Below are 19,642 nucleotides of genomic sequence, written 5' to 3' on the forward strand. Positions count from 1 at the left end.
TAAACGAGCCAAACTCAAACATTCAAGAGTTCGGCTCGGCTCGACTCGATTAGATCCCTAATTATCACTGTACGTTTTACCACAATAAATTCTGATATTGACATAAGTTCACTATATCTATTTAATCATGCTGATTAATTTCATCACCATCATTATTTATTTTATAAATTTTGTTTCACATCTTTCTCGGTAATAGACGTCGAAAAAAGAAATTAAAAGAAAAATAAAAGACTACGTCTAAAATAGGCTTTTGAATCGCCCTTCCAAGAGTCAGTCAAGAAATGAGAGCTTAACATTGTACAATTACAAGACATGTATTTAACTATTTTTAATTAAAAGGTCCATCTATACTTCATTATTAGATATTTAATTTGATTGCGTTTTTTCGTGCTTAATGTGGATGAGTCGTTTTTTCGAAATTTGAGCCTTGACGAAGTTTTTTCTTCACGTTTTGCATTTAATCGTGCTTTTTTAGAATACTAATTAACATAAAGATGAAGATTAAATTTTAGTTATTCACTTTAAATTAAACCATTTTAAATTCATATCATAATCTAAAAAAGTTATATAACAATAAGTTAATATCATATAGATTCGATCACTTACTAACAAATTTTTTTAATCCAATATCGGACTATTTTTACGTGGACATGATTAATCTAATTGGTGAAAATATGTACGTAATTGTTTATCAATGAAGCTTATTATTTATTTAATGATCGATTATAGCTCAGCGACAATAGATTAAGCAATCTAAACTTTGAATAAATTATTATCATTTTTATGATATGAAGGGCAAAAAGATTAATCTCAAGTGAGCATAAATCTTACAAACGAATTATATTGGTCAGGGTTTTATAAATTTGTGGAGTTAAAAATTATAAAACATGAATAATCAAAGGGCTGATTGTAATTTTGACTTCTGGTTTTCTGTTAAGATATATGGTTGCTGATTTGGAGATAATTATAAGGTTTTTGAGCTGTTGGATAATTTAGTGTCATGCTTGCTGGGGTGTTTCGTTGTGTCAATGTCCCAAAGATCTTATATATATATATATATATATATATATATATATATATATATATATTATATATATATATAACCTTTATTTTAGTTTTGAATTTTCTTGTAGCAGCTATCATCTGAATTGAATTTTTATCAAATCTTTCTTTTTTTTTCAGATGTATATCAAGATTGACTGTTGTAGATGTTATGATCTTGAATTTTTTTACTAAATTCACTGCTTAAATGCAGGTGCATGATCGCTCCACATCTGTTCATGTGGAAATTGAAACAAAGTGTTGGGATTGTGGACTTAATGTTGTTGTTTTACCTTATACCTCTGTTTTTAAATGGGTCTGGTGTGGAGCTGTTAGGTAGGAAAACGTGGCGAATGGGCGTTGAATTTGCCGAACCAACAACATTGTACTGTGACAATAATGTCGCTTTGCACATTGCCGCTCTAATCATATATTCCACGAGGTTACCAAACATATCGATATCGATTGTCACCTCATATGAGATAGGATTAAATTTGGTATTTTTCGGACAACCCAAATTTTTACTTATAAACAAATTAGCATATATCTTTACCAAACCGTTGAGTAAAGACGGCGTGTTAGTTGGCTTAGTTAGTGATGGTTGGCTTAGGCTTAATGTCGTGTGTCTATTTCACGCTTTTCCCTTCTTCTTTTATTGGCCTCTTATATGAAGGCTTTGTACAAAAACATTATTGTAGATTTCAATATACAAAATTCAGTTTTTCTCTCAAGCCGGTTGTTCATCTTAACAATTTCCACACTGCATGCCTAATGGACTCAATTAATAGATATAAAACACAGTTATTAGTCGAATAAATTATATTAAAAAAAATCTCTCGGCCCTACCATTAAGAAAATGAAGAATCGGAGGTTTAAATTAATTATAGGAACTCATAACTGAAAGAAAGTAAAAGCACTAGTTAATTCTTTAAGAAATTATAATTAATTGCCATTCTTAGCAATAAGGAAAAATTTACCGACCCAATTAATATGTAAGATTTTCCCCAATATATATATTTAATTAGCAATGTAATCATCTTGACATTTACATAAATTGCGTAACATTCAAAGGAACTAATGTAACGCTCTGCAAAATTTCCGGACAAGATAAGAACATTCTCGTCTGCGATACTATAGTGTAGGAAATTAAACTCGATCCCCTCAATCATATTCCAACGTTTCATCGCTTTTTCTGTATCTCGTATGAATTATTAATAATTAATAGCACGTATAGCATCGATGAAACCAAAGTTTCGGATTCGAGACTCAATTATCACGAACACCATTTCAACTCCAAACCAAAAAAAAGAAGCAGCAGCATGGATAGCAATCATTTAAAATATAATTTATATTCCATAAAGACTGGAGTGTATTAACAAATTTTTAGGCTCCCAATAACCATTCTTATATATTATATATAGAAATATATATCAGTTTTGTTATCTCGTTCACCAATCAAGTTAACATATATCTCTGTTAATTAAGTAACATTCACTTATTATATAAATAATTTTGATATGTTTCATTACATAAAAAACGTGAATATCTACTCTGCCCGTCTACAAGGGGAATATCTTTCTCTTTAACAATGCCTATCTATATATTCAGTTTACAACCATGTGCTTTCAGTAAATTTAATACTTTCACCTTAAAATATATAATAAAAATCTAATTTTTATTAATCATTTCTTTAACTAATTACATATATACTCTTATAAAGCTGGAGAAACTCATGTTTTCGAGAGATATTGATCTAAATTAGACAATAATTAGTAGGGATGTAATCGAGTCAAGTCGAGCCGAACTCTTGAATGTTTGAGTTTGGTTCGTTTATAATCAAGCCGAGCTCAAGCTTTATTTAACGAATATATGCATGACTCATGAGCTTATTCAAGCCTTTATCAAGCCTAAACAATCTTAATAAATATGAATTATAAATTTAAATTTTCATTAAATTAATTAAAAAGTAAATTATATATTTAAAGAAAAATATATGATTCTTATTAAAATTTGTAAATTTATTATAAAAAATAAATTTAATAGATTTTTCTATATATTTCATAAATAATATGCAAAATCAATAAATCAAATATAAAAACTATTATTTTTTAATATCTAAGATTACTCATGAACTTACCAACGAATATGTTCACGAGCTAACGAGCCGAATACTGTAAAGCTTGAGTTTGGTTTGTTTATCTTAACGAATCTCATCAAACGAGCTTTTATCGAATCGAGCTTCGAATAGCTCATAAACTGTTTGGTTCGTTTACATTCTTAAATTCATTAGTGAGTGAGAGCAACTCCAATCCTTGCTCCACAATGGAGTTGCTCTATTGTAGAGCAAGGTTTTTCACTCCAATCCAGCACCAAAATTGGTGCTGGACTGGAGTTCCCCCATATACCACTCTACATGTGAGTGCTGCGCCACATTTTTTTTTTAAATTTTTTATTTGTTTTTTAATAATTATAAATATTTAATATTTTATTATATAATTAATATTTTTATTTTTAAAATTTTTAAAATAATTTTTTCTTGAAACTTAAATATTAATTTAATTTTTTTTAAAACTTTTTAAAAAAAATTAAATAGATATTAAATTAATTTAATAAACAAGCAAATTATATTACTAGTACATTAAAATGATACATTTTATAACATAATACGAAATAATTTTAAAAACAACAACAAACAAACAACAAAATTACGATACAAACAATAAAATTTATTAAATGATATTTAGTAATCTGGTAAACCAGATCCTGATCCTCCAATATCGTCAAAATAAGATCCAAAGTTGTCTCGATTTTCAGCTTGAAGTCTCTTTTGCAAAATCTTTTCTTGTTGATTCTTTTATCTTATATATAATGTTATCCTTGTATTGTATTTTATTCTTGAAATAAATATTTATATCGTTTTCAATGATTATATTGAAATAAAATATTTGTATCATTAAATAATTATTTTATTTATATAAAATAATTAATCGATTTTGTAATAAATAATGAAATAATATAATTATATCTATTATGTATAATTGTGTAATGAAATTATAAATAGTTATTATTGAATTAAAATTAATATTATAAGAATATTCTGAGAATATTCTTTTTTAGTGTAGAATGTAGTGTAGATAGGTTGGAGGTGAATTTAGTGTTACATGATTGTAGTGCAGAATATAGTGCAGAATGTAGTGCAGTGGGTTGGAGATGGTCTGATATGGTTCGCTTATATTAATTTAATTATTATTGAGAGTGAATATAAAAGAAATAAATAAATAAATAAAAAACGAAGAACTACAATCATGAATAGGGACATCGAGTTTATAAATTCTCCCGACATAATTTTGGTTGGCAATTAATTATCTCCAAGTTCCAACAAATATAGATATTGTCTGGCCGCTTGTCCTAGTGTGGAATTTTTACAACTTTTTTTTTTGTTATTTTCAAAATTGTGATCCCGTGATCGATGGATGGATGGATGGATTGATAGATGGATGAAGATAAAAAAAGAGATTTGATAAATATTAACGGCATGTGTACTGAGAATGGTAAGCCTAAGTAAAAGCACCATTTATGATTTAACATGGAACCTTTTTTTGTTTGACAAGACGTTCAATTTTTTTTGGATGTAAATATTGACAAGACATAACGAGATGTGAGTACTATTCCCTTTGGCCCTTTCCTTTTGATCCTTAACTCGATTCGATTATTCCTGTTTCCCGCTTGTCCTGTGTGAGATCGAGTTGATTAATAATATGAACTTTTCATAGTTTAATTTACATTTTTGAACGAGTTTGTCTTATAAAAAATTTTCATTAATGTTTATATACTTAGCGTAATTTTTAGATTATTACATTAATTCAAATATTTACTCAATATAAATCACGAGAAAAAAATTATTTCTATTCTTTATTTATCGGATATATACTCCTCAACCAAAACTAAAGGATCCATTACTTTGTTGCAAGCAATCATGTATTGAAGGAATCAACATTTTAAATTTTAATGCGTTGCTGAATATTTTATAATTCAAAGATAGATTTAATTAATAATTCAATTTCTGGTAGATTGCCATAGATCCATTATCGGGTATGTAGTTTCACTGTCCCAATAGTTGGGACTAAGGAGGTGAGACAAGGTAAAATTAAATGGTCTATTTCAAATATTTTACATTATCATTAGTATTTTTTAAATAAAGATCGAGACTTCTCAAAATCATGATCACATGTGCAAAGGGTTTAACTCTTTTTCCAATTATGGAATATTGAAGCATGCCACAGCACAAAAATCCTAGTTTGGTCTATTTATATATATATAAATATAGATACAACTGTACTTTAAATATCCTTGGTTTTAGAAAAATGTTGAACTGTACTTAGCTAGGGTTGCATATATAAAACATAATACAGATAGATGGCTTACTATTGTTTATTAATATCTAGAGTCACAATGTCTCCATCACTAATTACAACATACATAAAACTAACAAGTTGTTTGGCAAGAACATGCAAACATTATTATCGAATATATGTTTTTTTATTTTGAATGCATCCGGAAATAATAATGTTTTTATTTTGTGTATAAATTTGATTAATCGAACAAACTTCAATATAAGCTGGAACATATAAACTTCTATAGTAATTGATAACTACAATATTCAAACTTCAATACATATACGTAATAATTTCTTGAAAAAACTCCAAATTCATATGTGTGCGACTCCAAAAATATTGAAAATTGATCGCTATTTTTAATACTAGGTAGCCAACGTAAATGCTTGCTTTATATTACTACCTTTTAGCTAGATGATTCCTAACATTAATTAGCAGGATCACTGTTGAGTTTGCTCTTTAATATAACATTAGTAATTGCCAATTTACCATACTACAAGAAGAATATTTAACAGAAACCGTCTATTAACTTTTTAAATAAAGATTACAAGTAATAGCAACTCTGTTATAAAAATATTTACACATTAATTATTCATTATTTTATGTATAGTTTAATTAAAATGCTTTAAAGCTACTTCTGTATATGGAAGTGACGCGCTGTTACTATAAACAGTAGCAAGAAGCGAAGAATATGAATCTGTTTTTTCACACCTACTAATTGCCATTTGTTAATTATCGAGCTATAATATTGTCTAATACCCATCTTTCTCTCGCTATAAAAGCCCGTGTTTCGTCTTAAATTTGACGAATACCTCTCCTCTCCTCTCGGCAGTTGATTTCCCTTATTCATGATTCATAAATAAAGGTTGAATTTTTACTTCGATTGAAATGTGACATGGGAACTTTAACCAGGGCCATTCATAATTATCTACAGGGTGTCGCGAAGCTTTGGGTGCCAAATTCTCCAACTTGAGTTCAAAGTCGATGCTAATTTTGATTCTGTGCAGAAGGGTTTTTCTCTCTCTTTCTCATGGATTCACTTGTACCGAAGAGAGCTTCCTTCAGTCTAATACGGGATGTGAATGGCATTCAATTTGCTGCCGACTCATTCATCCAAATGCTGAATATCATGATCAGTTCCATTCAGTAGCTGAGTAAGTGAAGCGGGAGTCAAGCTGGATCTTAAACTTCCTGTTCTTGGACTGAAGGGAGCTCCCTCGATTAAATTGGGTTATGCATAACAGCTAGGTTTTGTTATATGGATTATTCTCAGTCTTAATTAAATACTTATGATTTTTTTCTAAGTCTTTGCATCTCTTGCAGATTAGTAATTCTTGAGCACTAGTTTACAATCTTGAAAATTATACGTGCGTACTGAGTTTTGTCCTCCCTGCCGGTTTGTCCATGAACAGATTCAGCTTTTCGAGGACTATAAAGTACCCAATCAATTAAACCTAGCGGTTGTTTTAATTTATTTTTGCAGACAACGAGCAGCATTCAGTATCAGTAAACATCTATGAATCAGGGTCTCGTGAAGATCAAGAACTGAAGAACAAATTCTTTAAAGACAGTGGTAACTGTGGCCTTGCAGCTCACTGGTAGCAACAAGTTCCCAGGCATATCTTCTGCTCGGTCGCTGCAAAAACCACAATATCCCTCTTCATCCCCGACTTCCTACACAGATGAAATGCCATTTAATTTAAAGTCTATTGTATTCATTTCTTTTCTTTTCATAATGCAAAAATAAAAAATAGATGTATGGTTACAGAGATCTTTGGTGTCCAAGCTTTTGTGCTGACCCATGGCAAAGGTTCAGTGCCTAAAGGTCGAAATCTGTACTCCCAAAACTTCTTTTGATGAAGCTAATAAACTCTCGCGAAATTATACATTGGAGAACTCTTCGTTATCCCTGTAATTTTATCGTAAACATTAAATTAAAGACAGTTTCCATCTTAAATTAAAGTGGATGCATTCTTTTATGTATTAAATGACAATATAAATTCACTCTCGAAATGTTGGAAGTTGTAACGTCAGTTTATTGTAGAAATATTTATAGTTAATATTTCTGATTTGGCTCCAATAGTAACAATCAATACACTTCTTACAGCAATTTTCTGTTAAAGTTGCTCGTTTCTATATTTTCCTTCTCCCGAGCCCTTTTGAATTTTACCTTACATTCTTTCAATACTTGTCTAAGTTCTGTTGCTGCATACAATTATTGTGAATAATTTACTGGACTAATTACGTTTTTGGTCTTGTAATTTACACTTTTTCTAATTTTAGTCTTGTCATGAGACAATTTATGTTCTTAATCCAGTAATTTATAATATTTTTCAATTTTAGTCCTTTTCCCCCAAAATTGAAATATTTCTCCGGAAAATGGGATAAATTACGTTTCTGGTCCTGTAATTTGCGCTTTTTCTAATTTTAGTCCTGTTATGAGACAATTTACGTTCTTAGTCCAGTAATTTATAATATTTTCCAATTTCAGTCCTTTTCCTCCAAAATTGAAATATTCCTCCGGAAAATGTATGTATCGGTGCAAACATTTTCCTCAGTGCAAACATTTTCCTCATTGACAACCATTCAAAACCATGGTTCGATAATGTATCAGCAATGGAATGGCTTTATTTAAGATTGAGCCACTTTCAGAGATTATGTTTAAATAATTGTTGTACTCTTTTTCTAAAAAAAAATTTGGAATATGTTTGTGGATTTATTTTTCAAAGTGATGTGGATTTAGTTTTATTTTTTCTATTATATTATTTACTTACGTGGACTTTGAAAAGGTCACCAAAAATCAAAAACCCCAATTCAAATTACAGCTCAGCATTCCGATCGCCAGCTATGCATTTTCCGGGAACAAATTACGTTTTTGGTCCTGTAATTTGCACTTTTTCTAATTTTAGTCCTGTTATGAGACAATTTACGTTCTTAGTCCAATAATTTATAATATTTTTCAATTTCAGTCCTTTTCCCCCAAAATTGAAATATTCCTCCGGAAAAGGACTGAAATTGAAAAATATTATAAATTACTGGACTAAGAACGTAAATTGTCTCATAACAGGACTAAAATTAAAAAAAAATGCAAATTACAGGATAAAAAACGTAATTTGTCCTAATTTACACTATGAATGAACGAAAGAAGGTTGGGGTAATAGCTAGCTATTCATCATGTGAAGTGATGTATCTGTCGTCACATCACTTCCGTTTCAGATTTTGAGAATCTTTTGAACGAAAACCCTAAAATATATTGAAAGACGTCCCAAATAAAAAGATAGAATAAAAACATAAATATATATAAAAAAGGTGAGGGGGTTCTTCTTTATTGTCACGTATGCGATGATGCAGAAAAAAGGGTTTCTCCCCCCACCTTTATGTTACAGTTTACAGTGGGACTGTGTGATGCTCATTGCACATATTGAATTTGAATAAATGGAATATAAGTAAATATAAAGCTTTTGAAATTCATTTTTTTGACTGTCGTTTGGAATTGATTTTAAAAAACTTGATGGATAATTAATACACGACCAATTTTTTTAAACATATTATTAAATATTTTTGCTCAAATTTCAGTTTTAGTTCATTAATTTGATTTTAAAATTTTTTTTTTGGACGTGATATTGATGTGACATTGATATGACGTTGATGTAAGTATCGAGATTCTCAATAAAAAAATTTGAAAATACATGTCTATAATTGAAATTTGATAACATATATGATCAAAATCGTAAAAAATAAGTACAAAGGAAAAAGATACAAATTTTCCAATAAAAATATATAATTGACGGAAGTTACACATGTACATAGGACATTACCAAATAATTTTTCTTTCGCAGGCGAAAACTAAGAATCACCACTCACCAGTATGTAAAGCCCGAGAAATTTATCCTGTTAATCCGAAATGATTTGGGGATAACTGATATGATTATAGACGGAAATGATTAGACCGAAAAAGACGGAAGAACACACGGAATATGTGCGAGGACAGAACACCTCACGCATATGCGCAACAAGGAGCCGCGCATATGCGCGTGGGTGGCAGAAGACCTCGCGCATATGCGCGAGCTGTGCACAAGGTGAAATTCGAGTCCAGAGAAGTTGGCGCATATGCGCCGGATGGAGGCGCGCATATGCGCGAGTTGCATTGCACGAGACAGTAGGTCTCGCGTATATGCGTGACGATGGGGCGCGCATATGCGCGAGATACCGTGTGAACGACGCGCCGAGACAAGTCGCGCATATGCGCCGAGACAAGTCGCGCATATGCGCGAGACGTGCATGCTTAAGAAATGGGCCACGTTTCTTCATCATGCAACGTGTATATATGTAAGTATATATACATATGTATACCTTACAATTCCTTCAGAGTTGATAAGAAGAAAACACGGAGGAATAGAGCGAAAAATCCTTACGCCTTTTGATATCGTAGATTTGGGATTATACAAGATCCGTCCGTCCGATCTTCAATCCGACTTCAGTACCGAGTTCCTAGCGACGACAGCTACAACGGGACGTAAGTTTTATTGAATTCTGATATCGTTTGAAATTATGATATTGGGGGAATTGTGATTTGACTGATATTATGTGTTCTGGATATACTGATCAGTATATAATTGAAGTCAGATCGAAGAACGGACTGTTTATATAATTGTTATGATTTTCTGAAATAATATGACTGAGATTGTACCGATTTGAGATTATGATCTGTTATCGCTGGGGTTATGAGTTGTATTGATACTGATTATGTCTCGTGATAGTATGTTCGTGATGTTGAGATTGACGAGGGTTATTGGGACTGTATTATTATTATGCCGTTGAAATATCAGTAGATTGGTATCGATCAGATTCAGTATTGATTATGATTGTATCGTTCGATCGGGACATTGATCAGAATATGTTTTGAGTTGAGTATCGATCAGAACAGGTCTTGATTTGAGTTATACATTGATACAGTGTATTGATATTGTTGTTGCCAGATTGATATTAATAGGCAGTGAGTTCGAGACTTCGACAGAGTCCGATCAACAGAATGAAATGAAAGGTATAAATTGATGTTGATGCGGGATTGCACAACTCGAGTTGGATTCGATTTGAATTTCCTAAAATCACATACTTTATGTTATTTCATTGTTATTTGCAATTGAATGTGATTGATATATTTGGTCTATGGATTTATAGACAATGTATATGTTGAGTCATAGGCGGAGGTGCCTAGTCGTACACATTTGATCTCGTGACAGAGGTGCCTGATTGTGATGGAATCGTCACTGGCCCATTGCACATTGTCACCGAGGTTTGGCTATATCGATGTGGATAGAATTGGAGTTTCTTCTATTACTGATGTTCGATATGGACGCCAGGGTCGGTAGGCCCAGTCTGTGACGGATAGGTCAAGACGCCGGACGTTTGGCTATATCGGAGTGGATAGAATTGGAGTTTCTTCTATTACTGGTGTTCGATATGGAAAGAGCCAAAGTCCGTGAATAAGAACATACCACCACCCCGATCGGGAGTGTAGGTGGGTGTATGTTCTTATTCCGATCGGGATCCCTAGATTAGGACGAATCGAGTCAGAGTCCATGAGTCACTGAGTGTGATTCAGAGTTTATGTTTAGTCATGTGTCGGATTTGATACATGTTATATTCAGAGTTTATATTGATTCATGTTTCTGATTTTGATACATGTTATGAATGTTTATTTCGTGCTTTTATAATGTTTATATGAAATGCATGTATACATGATTTATACTGGGAATATAATTCTCACCGGAGTTATCCGGCTGTTGTCTTGTTTGTATGTGTGCATGACAACAGGTGTGACAGGATCAGGGTCAAGACAAGAAGAGAGAGAGATCATGATTAGAGTGGAGACTACGGACTTGGATTAAAGATAGGGTTTGAACACATGATAATTAGTTGTTAAACCTTAGTTTTTATTGAATGTAGACTGTACAGGACTTGTACTTTATTTTATACGAATATGTATATTGGTTAGATTCCATTACGTTCCGCAATTAAAGAAATTTTTTTTATGACCCAATTACTTGATTAGTAAATTGATCCTAATGATGATTAAGAATTGAATTAGCGTCCGGGTCCCCTACACAGTAAGTATCATAATTGCGTATTATGATTGAAGAATTCCTAATGCAAGGTTTCCGTGTTACATGTTGGACTATTGTTTCACTTCAAATAATTATTAGGAAAAATTACATTTTATTTTCTTTATATCTGTTTTTCGATAATTTTGATTTTTTATATTGTCAATTATAATTGTAGTATGTCATCATTGATGTCAATTATTTAGTTTTTCCTATATGATGTTTATACATCATTGATTTCTATAATATTATATCATCACTCTCGATAAAAATAATTAAAATTATCAAAAATAGTATGAGACTAAGGCTGAAATGTATTAATTATGGATTATAAAAATAATAAAGAAACAAACATAAATGATCAAAATTGTAATTTTACATAACTATGAAAAAATCATTAATATAGTTATCTGTTAAATTATTAAACTAATCAATATAACTATTTTGGTTATCTACAAAATAATTAAATGATTATTTTATTTTTTTTCAAAGTATTACTGTAACTTAAAATGAAACAATAATCAATATAGCTAATAGTTTTTTCTAGGGGTTTATACACCGTTAAATAGTAAAAGTATGTTGTAAGACGGGTTCAAGGATTTTTATCCGTGATATGAGCTAATTTTGTTTATATTTATAATAATAAGTAATACTTTTGACATAAAAAATAATTTTTTTAATGAGTAACCTAAATAGCATCCATCTCAAAAAATAGACTTGTCTCACAAATTTTTTTTGTAAAATGTATTTACTAAACAAATAGTAAAAGTAAATATATGTATTCTCTCTTAATCAAAACATCTATTCCTTTAACAGTTCATAAAAAGATACTATTCATTTTCTCCCTGACATTATTCAATAATTCAGAATCATAATATTTGTTGTTAAGATAATCCAATAATTTTGACGAATTTCTTTTGAAGAGTGGAACATTTATAAATGTTGTTTTTTTTGTTGGAATAATTTGATCGTATATATTTTAGCAGACAAAGTTACACACGTACAGATTTTGCTTTCTAATGGGGTCCGACGTGTCTAATACAGGGGAAAAGTGTTAAATTTAAATAAGTTTGATAGGTTTCGTAATTACAACTAACTTTTCGGGGATAATCTTTTCTAAGATTTTAATAAAAGTGAGAGTAATAAGACGATCTTGTTGGTACTTTCGCTCTTTCATTTCAATGGATAAGATCTTGTCACATATACAATTTCAAAAAAAAAAAGTGGATCATATATATGCATGGACAAATCTTGGTCATCCATCCTATCATGGAGATAATACCCACGTAGATAGGATGAAATAAACCAATTTTGTGAGTGAAATTTCTAATAATCTGTTTAGCATCAGACCAAATCATTTACTTCGAAAGTTCCAACCCAAAATGCTCACTTTTGTCAGATATTTAGGTAACATATTAAAACTAATATTTAAAATATAAAAAATTAAAATCGCAAAAATAAAATGTGATATACTTGTCTCACATTTTAAAAATTAAATATTTAAAATGAGTTTATAATGAGCTTACAATGGACTTCTATAGCAAATTGTGTTATTTATTTTCAGTAAAAGTAAAGACGAATACAAAGTAGTTGCTATAGAGGGCCCATTGTACAGTCACACAGACGTGGGCCTCGGCTTTAGGGCGTGACAGAATAGTATCAGAGCCGGTCACCAGCAAGGATTACCGAGAAATAAGTGCTATGCGGGGCAAAGTGCTACGTGCAGGGGAGTCACCTCTTGAACCTGCGGGGCAAAGTGCTACATGACGGGAGCCACCTCTTGAACCTGTAGGAGCCATCTCTAGATTCTCGGCGCTGGTGGATCGAGTGGTCAGGCCGCGACGAGGACGTCGCGTTCTGAAGGAGGAGTGATTGTAATACCCTTGTCTCACATTTTAAAAATTTAAGATTTAAAATAAGTTTATAATGTGTTCACAATGGACTTCTATAGCAACCTGAGTTAATCATTTTCGTAAAAGGGAGAACGAATATGAAGTAGTTGCTATAAGGGGCCCATTGTACAGTCACGCAGGTGCGATGCTCGGGCTTGAGGGTGTGACATAAAATTCAAAGGACCAAAAATGGAAATTTTCTAATATGATAATATAGCAAATTCTTTATAAAAGTATATAAATTTTATCAAAAAATAATACAATAAGCTAACTATTTATATCTATATCCTAAATTATTTTTAAATTTACTCTTACTATTTTTTCTCTTTCGCTCATTTGCTTGTTCTCCTTCTTACCAACAACCACAAAACGTGATTGAAGAACTCCAAACGTGCACATTTTGAGCATAAATTTTCTGTCACAAATCATTTAACATATCATGTTTAACGGTTTAGATTTATAGCATGTGTCTCGATCGTGCAAAAATATTAATATCATTTTTTAAAAACTGTACATCTACACCGTGCAGCAGGAGATGTACACGATTTATAGCAGAAGAAAATTTTCCTCGCATTTTATGTGTTCTATAATCAACTAGAACTATTGTTTTACTGTCAAAAAAATGATTAAAAAAGAAAATGGAATAATTATTTCAAATTCATGGTCAAAGAAAGTTATTTTTTTAATCACCTATATTTTTCACAGCAAATAATTTAAAAACATACTGCCTAATTTGGATCAATGAGATGGTGAATTTTTATGTATTACTGGCTTTACATAATAACCAATATTCTGTGTTACATCATTTTTCTATAATAAATACAATGCCTCGACCATATCTATGCAGCATCATGTTTGAATTTAGCCATGTTCGAGAGTTCATCTACTGCTTCGACCAAGTGATCTAGCCTAGCCACAAATTCAATAAGCAACAATGTAAAAGTTGCAAGTGACAGGTTTGTAGTACTCTCCAGTGCCTGCATTTTAGGAACCGAATCCTTGTTAAAGCCTCTATCGTCTTCAAAAGCATCAACTTCTCTAGATGGCCAAGAATATTGCTTTCTCGAATGCTTCCTCATTGTCTCATGATACGATTCAACCTGCAACGGTACTGTATTTCCCAGAAGTTGATTTGGGGTATCAAGATTTTGTTCTAAAAGTTTTGAATCAAGATCAGAAAAAGTTGATGACAGTGCATGAGCAAGCTTTGTCTGTAGCTTTGTTTGTGGCATCGGTGAATTATCCGGTGAGTCGTATGTAGATGTTAGGAGATACGAGTGCATGTCTATGGCCTTTTGCAGTCTTTCAGTCGAAACATGAACCTGTTTAAGGAGGCAAGATTTGTGGCTCCATTGCATGTTGGCTATATCTTGGCCTAGGTACCGGACTAGCTCTGCTGCCACGCTTGATGCTTCTTGGATCTCTTTCTGGAATGTGATCCTAAGGTTATACGGGGCCTGATACAAAGAAAACAATATGTATAAGATAAAGGGCCGAAATTTTTTTTTTTTTCCAAATTTATCATCTGGTAAATAGTGTTAATAATGAAATACGCACAAAGACTAAAGTTCTCTCAATTATTGGCTTTTCCTATCAAATAATACAAACTTTATATCTCTACTCTTTTATGAATATATTCTTACCACTGATTCGTTTTTTTATCTGATGCCTTTGTTACGAAGTTGATGCTTTATGTTTTTAGGTAATTAGAAAGGCCTTATATTATGTTTCGGCTTTTCTTCATCATAGAAAGCCACTAAAGGAGAATCATTTCCATGATGATCATCTGTGTATCTTATATATGGCAGACCTGTTTCAGACATGTTTGAGGTTTTAGAAATTTGTGTTCAATAGATTTGGGTCGAGCTCATGAATCATGCTTCAATGTCGTCAATATCAAAATTTGCAACAGATGAATGTTCCGAGACCTGAATTTCAGAGTGTAGCACACCGTGAAGTGCCATGACCTCGTATGCACAATAGCGTAGGACTGCACCGACTTTCACGTATTCAGACCATGGATAAAAGAAGTGATTGAACCTTCCATGGGGTGGTTCCCATTTAGCAGAACTGGCCTGAAAAACAGATGCAGAAAAAATTGTGAGCATTTGCCGATTATATTTCTTTTTAACCTCATTCATCCACAAAAGATCAGATATGGTACCAAAGTTTCAAATTTTGAGGCAGAGTTCAAAGTCAACCGGCATTTTCTGTACGCAGGTTCATCTGGAAACTCGTCCATGACAGTCTTGGTGAACTCGGGTTGTTCGGATCCATCGTTTTGCAAGTATTTCCGAACACATTCTAAAATCCAACAAATGTCCAAAGCACCAATGATTAAAATCAAACAATGAATAATACGTAGTCAAAGTTGGACTTTTGACACTTCTGTTTAATAGCAGGGCGGACTACTTAACAGACCCGAGCAAAGGTAGTTTTCCCCACTCTACGAAAATCCTCTGAGTGTCCCCGATCAATGGACATTACTATTATAGATTGCAAGTATACAAATTGTATGTTACACAATGGTTCATAATTTGAAATACCTTCAAGTGCATCAGCAACTGAAGCAAAGTTGTTCACAAGTTCTTTATGCAACTGTTCTCCAGCCCATATTGGAAAAATCAATAGATTAACTAATACTGCGACTATCCCTCCAATGGCGATAGAGTAGAGACGATCCATGGCAGTTCTTAATGGACTTCCCATTCGATAGCCAGAAACGATGATCAAACAGTAGGTGAAAAGCATTACTCGAAATCCATACTCGTATGGAACTAAGGATGGCCATAACCTCATGAATGATGTAACAGTTCCTATAAAATGTTAAAAAACGTTGTTTCTTGGTGTAATACACTCAGTGGCAGGCGAAGGGGCGGAAATAGTTTAAATACGTACCAACAATGAAGATACTAAAACCAATTATAATTGGTTCAGCTACATGGCCGGTGCTTAAAGCTATCTGAGCTACGGCTATAGCAATGACTCCAGCCAGCAGACTACCTAGTGCTCTGTTGAATCCTCGGTTAAATGTGGCACCTAGCATTCGTATAAAAAAAATGCATGGAATATGGTCAAATACGTACTCGGAAAATAACAATATGTGAAAAACTTTTGAGATGATTTTATGCGATCATATATACATACCGACTGTGTATTCAAACATGATGGCAACAGTTAGGATAGACCAGATAATATTGGTGCCAAAAACTTTGTAAGGATCTCGACATAATATCAAGAGCGATGCAACGAGAACTGCGAGGCCAACTTTAAGAGAGAACGTTACTCTATCTACGTCTTCTTTGCAAAATTCCCACACACTCAAAATGAAGCTTTTGCACGAAAAGTCAACTCCGTCTACAAAATTTCTCTTAGTATCTGATATTTTCTCTTTGCTGATGGGAGGTATTTTGATTTCAACACTACCCTTTTTACCATTCATTCTCCAACGAAGAAATATGAACACTTCTAAATCCCAACTCTTGTCGAGTCTTTTATACTAGTTCTTGATCTTCGTCGACTAGAATAGAGGCGCTGCCACACGAGATAAGTGCTTCTTTTAAGGGACGGAGAAAACAGATGAAACAACTGAGACGAGGCATATGAGATTTAAAGAAGGGATATGGCTAAGTGGCTGATGCAAGTAGAATTAGAAAATAATGAGTGGTCAAGATATGAAGAATTGGAAAAAGAATAAATACAGCAATAATAGAAGAAAGAATGGAGCTAAAACCTTGGATAAAAGATGCTTAACAATTACGTGGAATGCTCGATATAGAATTAGAATCTAACCATTTTAGAAGATTAATTGTTCACTGTTTATTCTCCTTAATTTTTACTCTATAAAATATCTTGTGATCTCGTCACTCAGTTCAATAATTTTTAAACTAGTGTTTCCTGTGAAAAATGCTCAGCAATGCAAATTCATATTCAAAAATAGCTAGGCCATGGAAGCGTCTGGGAGAAATATAAACATTACATGATGATCACTAAATAAACCGTTTGAAATTGTTTGTAATATTGCAACATTCGACAAGTTGTCGCAATCATAAATTTTGGAATATGTCTCATTCCTTTACAATCCTCAATCGATCCCTTGTGATATTATCGGGATGTGTCAAGATTAAGTCTCAATAATTTTCGTCCTTGATGTTCCATGGAATGTAATCGTTAAGATCTAATTTCTGTAAGCTACTTATTCACAACAAAATTCGAAAAAATGTTCATTCATATATATATCCTATATGTCAAGCTTTTGAATGCATGAGCTACTAGGTATGATATTTATCTCAGGACCCACAAAATTATTTCATGTTATTTTATTTACAACTGACAAAATTGATCTCTAAAATAAGCTTCCGAATTCCATAACCAAAGATTACTATTTCTCACGTGTTCAGACGGTGATTACAAATGCATAAAAAAAAAAGTGACCACGAATTTTTTTACGAAATTTTGCAAGTTTATAAAAGAAAAGTTCAGTATTTGCAAACATTATCTTAATCACTATGACATTCCGTGTATTCAGTTTTTACAGAAATGAGACTATCTTCGTTGTGGTATAATATGTATAATATCTTAATTCCACACTATTAGGGGATTCTTTAGTGCAAAATGGTTGTTAACATTTGTTTTGAAGCCGTGTTAGAAAAGTGTAGCATAGCTTTGAGACAACACTATCTCCTCCATCATATGCTGATGCTGGAATTGGATGCCTCAACGTGTCATATCACACAAATGCTGTAAAATATGTGCCTGAACCACGACAATATTCAAATCCTGAAGGGACCTTCATTGACTTCATCGGTGGAAATTTTTTTTCTTTTAAGATGAACTTTAATTGATCATATATCACCATAATTTCAACATGGAATAAATTTGGATTTTTATTTAAATATAGTATAAAAAGAAGAGACAAGAAAGCATAGCAGCGTTTGTAGTCCAACGGTTAGGATAATTGCCTTCCAAGCAATAGACCCGGGTTCGACTCCCGGCAATCGCAGTTGACTTTTTTCTTTGATTTTTAAGAGCTAAAAATATGAATAATTTTTGGATCCACAAAATTCCGATTGCCGTCAACCCAATTTCTTTTTGCTAGACACAAAATTCCGATTGCCGTCAACCCAATATATTTTTATAGATTCGTTCTTGGATTCCAATGGGATTGAGTTTTCCAATTTTGAGTTGAACCCATAAATTTTTGAGAATTTCATGGAAGTTCGCTTGGCTCTTCTTCAACTTTTATTAATGTCATGAGAATTACCAAACTAATGCGATAATCTATAAATCAAGTTAACAAAATAAATCATACTGACTGTCCTATATGTATATAATACCCGAAAAAATATTAGTACAAAATATCAGAAACACTTGTTCCATCAAGTTAAACACGTTTTGGACAGCCAGTGACAATTGACAAATGCAAATAGTGACATTCATGGTTTGACCCACATAGGTTGGTTTCAAAATAAATTTTCTCTATGTCCGTACCCCAAATGAATTCAGCCAAGACATTGGTCCAAACCCTTTTATCCACGAATTGTCGAACATTGCTTAAACATTTGAAATACAATTATTATTATTTATAAATTCTATAATTTTTTCGTATATTGACTTTTAGAAATTTTTAGCCACTCCTTGATAAATTTCGCCGCTCGATGGCTCTTCACCAACCTAATTGAGTTATTGAAGTTTCACGTGTAAAAAAACGGATGGATTTGCCAATCATGCAGTTTTGCCATTTTGCGTATTTGATTTCATTTGTTTTCTTAATAAAAAGAGAGCAAAATTGTAAATTAGGCTGACAACGTGTTGTGTTTGGGTATGATTTCACTATCTCATCTTCGTTTATTAGATTTTCAATTTTATCTATGTTCTCATTCCTTTCCGAGTAATGAATATTTATATCTTACCCAAATATTTTATTATGATCTATGATTGTATTTTCTCATATTTGAATTATTTCGATTAAATTATAAATATTTACTAAATTGTTGAGATCAATAAAGAAAAGAATTAAAAATTAGCAAATTAAACATTATAAAAAAAACAACAAAATATTGAAAATAATTTATTCTAACGTTATTATCCAACAAAAATAGCATCAATTATACATTAATAATTATCTTCATTTCATTCAACTAAATTCATTCAATAAAAAAATATTAGAATTAACATTATACCCGAAAAAACATATATGTTAATGACCCAG

General features: G+C 31.9%; 1 protein-coding gene and 1 non-coding gene across 2 annotated transcripts; one reads left to right on the forward strand and one right to left on the reverse strand.

Annotated features, from left to right (window-relative positions):
* Positions 1-13,673: 13,673 nt before the first annotated feature.
* LOC142555647 (aluminum-activated malate transporter 9-like) lies at positions 13,674-17,102 on the reverse strand. The gene is made up of 6 exons (XM_075666647.1): positions 16,579-17,102; positions 16,330-16,470; positions 15,978-16,247; positions 15,596-15,735; positions 15,360-15,506; positions 13,674-14,888 (listed from the first exon to the last, which is right to left on the reverse strand). Exons 1-6 carry the CDS (start codon positions 16,871-16,873, stop codon positions 14,271-14,273), a joined length of 1,611 nt encoding a protein of 536 aa, XP_075522762.1. The 5' UTR covers positions 16,874-17,102; the 3' UTR covers positions 13,674-14,270.
* A 1,259-nt stretch (positions 17,103-18,361) lies between these two features.
* On the forward strand, positions 18,362-18,433 carry TRNAG-UCC (transfer RNA glycine (anticodon UCC)). Its single transcript has one exon. It is a non-coding gene; the product is annotated as a tRNA-Gly (tRNA).
* Positions 18,434-19,642: the final 1,209 nt, after the last annotated feature.

The sequence above is a fragment of the Primulina tabacum genome, chromosome 9 (assembly GCF_025594145.1).
Source record: "Primulina tabacum isolate GXHZ01 chromosome 9, ASM2559414v2, whole genome shotgun sequence".
NCBI lineage: Eukaryota > Viridiplantae > Streptophyta > Magnoliopsida > Lamiales > Gesneriaceae > Primulina > Primulina tabacum.

What these genes read in the sequence shown, in the direction of transcription:
- LOC142555647 (XM_075666647.1), bottom strand. Translation starts at nt 16,873, where the DNA reads ATGAATGGTAAAAAGGGTAGTGTTGAAATCAAAATACCTCCCATCAGC. An exon ending in CATGTTTGAATACACAGTCG is followed by an intron (nt 16,471 to 16,578) that starts GTATGTATATAT and finishes TACGAATGCTAG; the next exon opens with GTGCCACATTTAACCGAGGA. An exon ending in CCTCAAAATTTGAAACTTTG is followed by an intron (nt 15,507 to 15,595) that starts GTACCATATCTG and finishes TCTGTTTTTCAG; the next exon opens with GCCAGTTCTGCTAAATGGGA.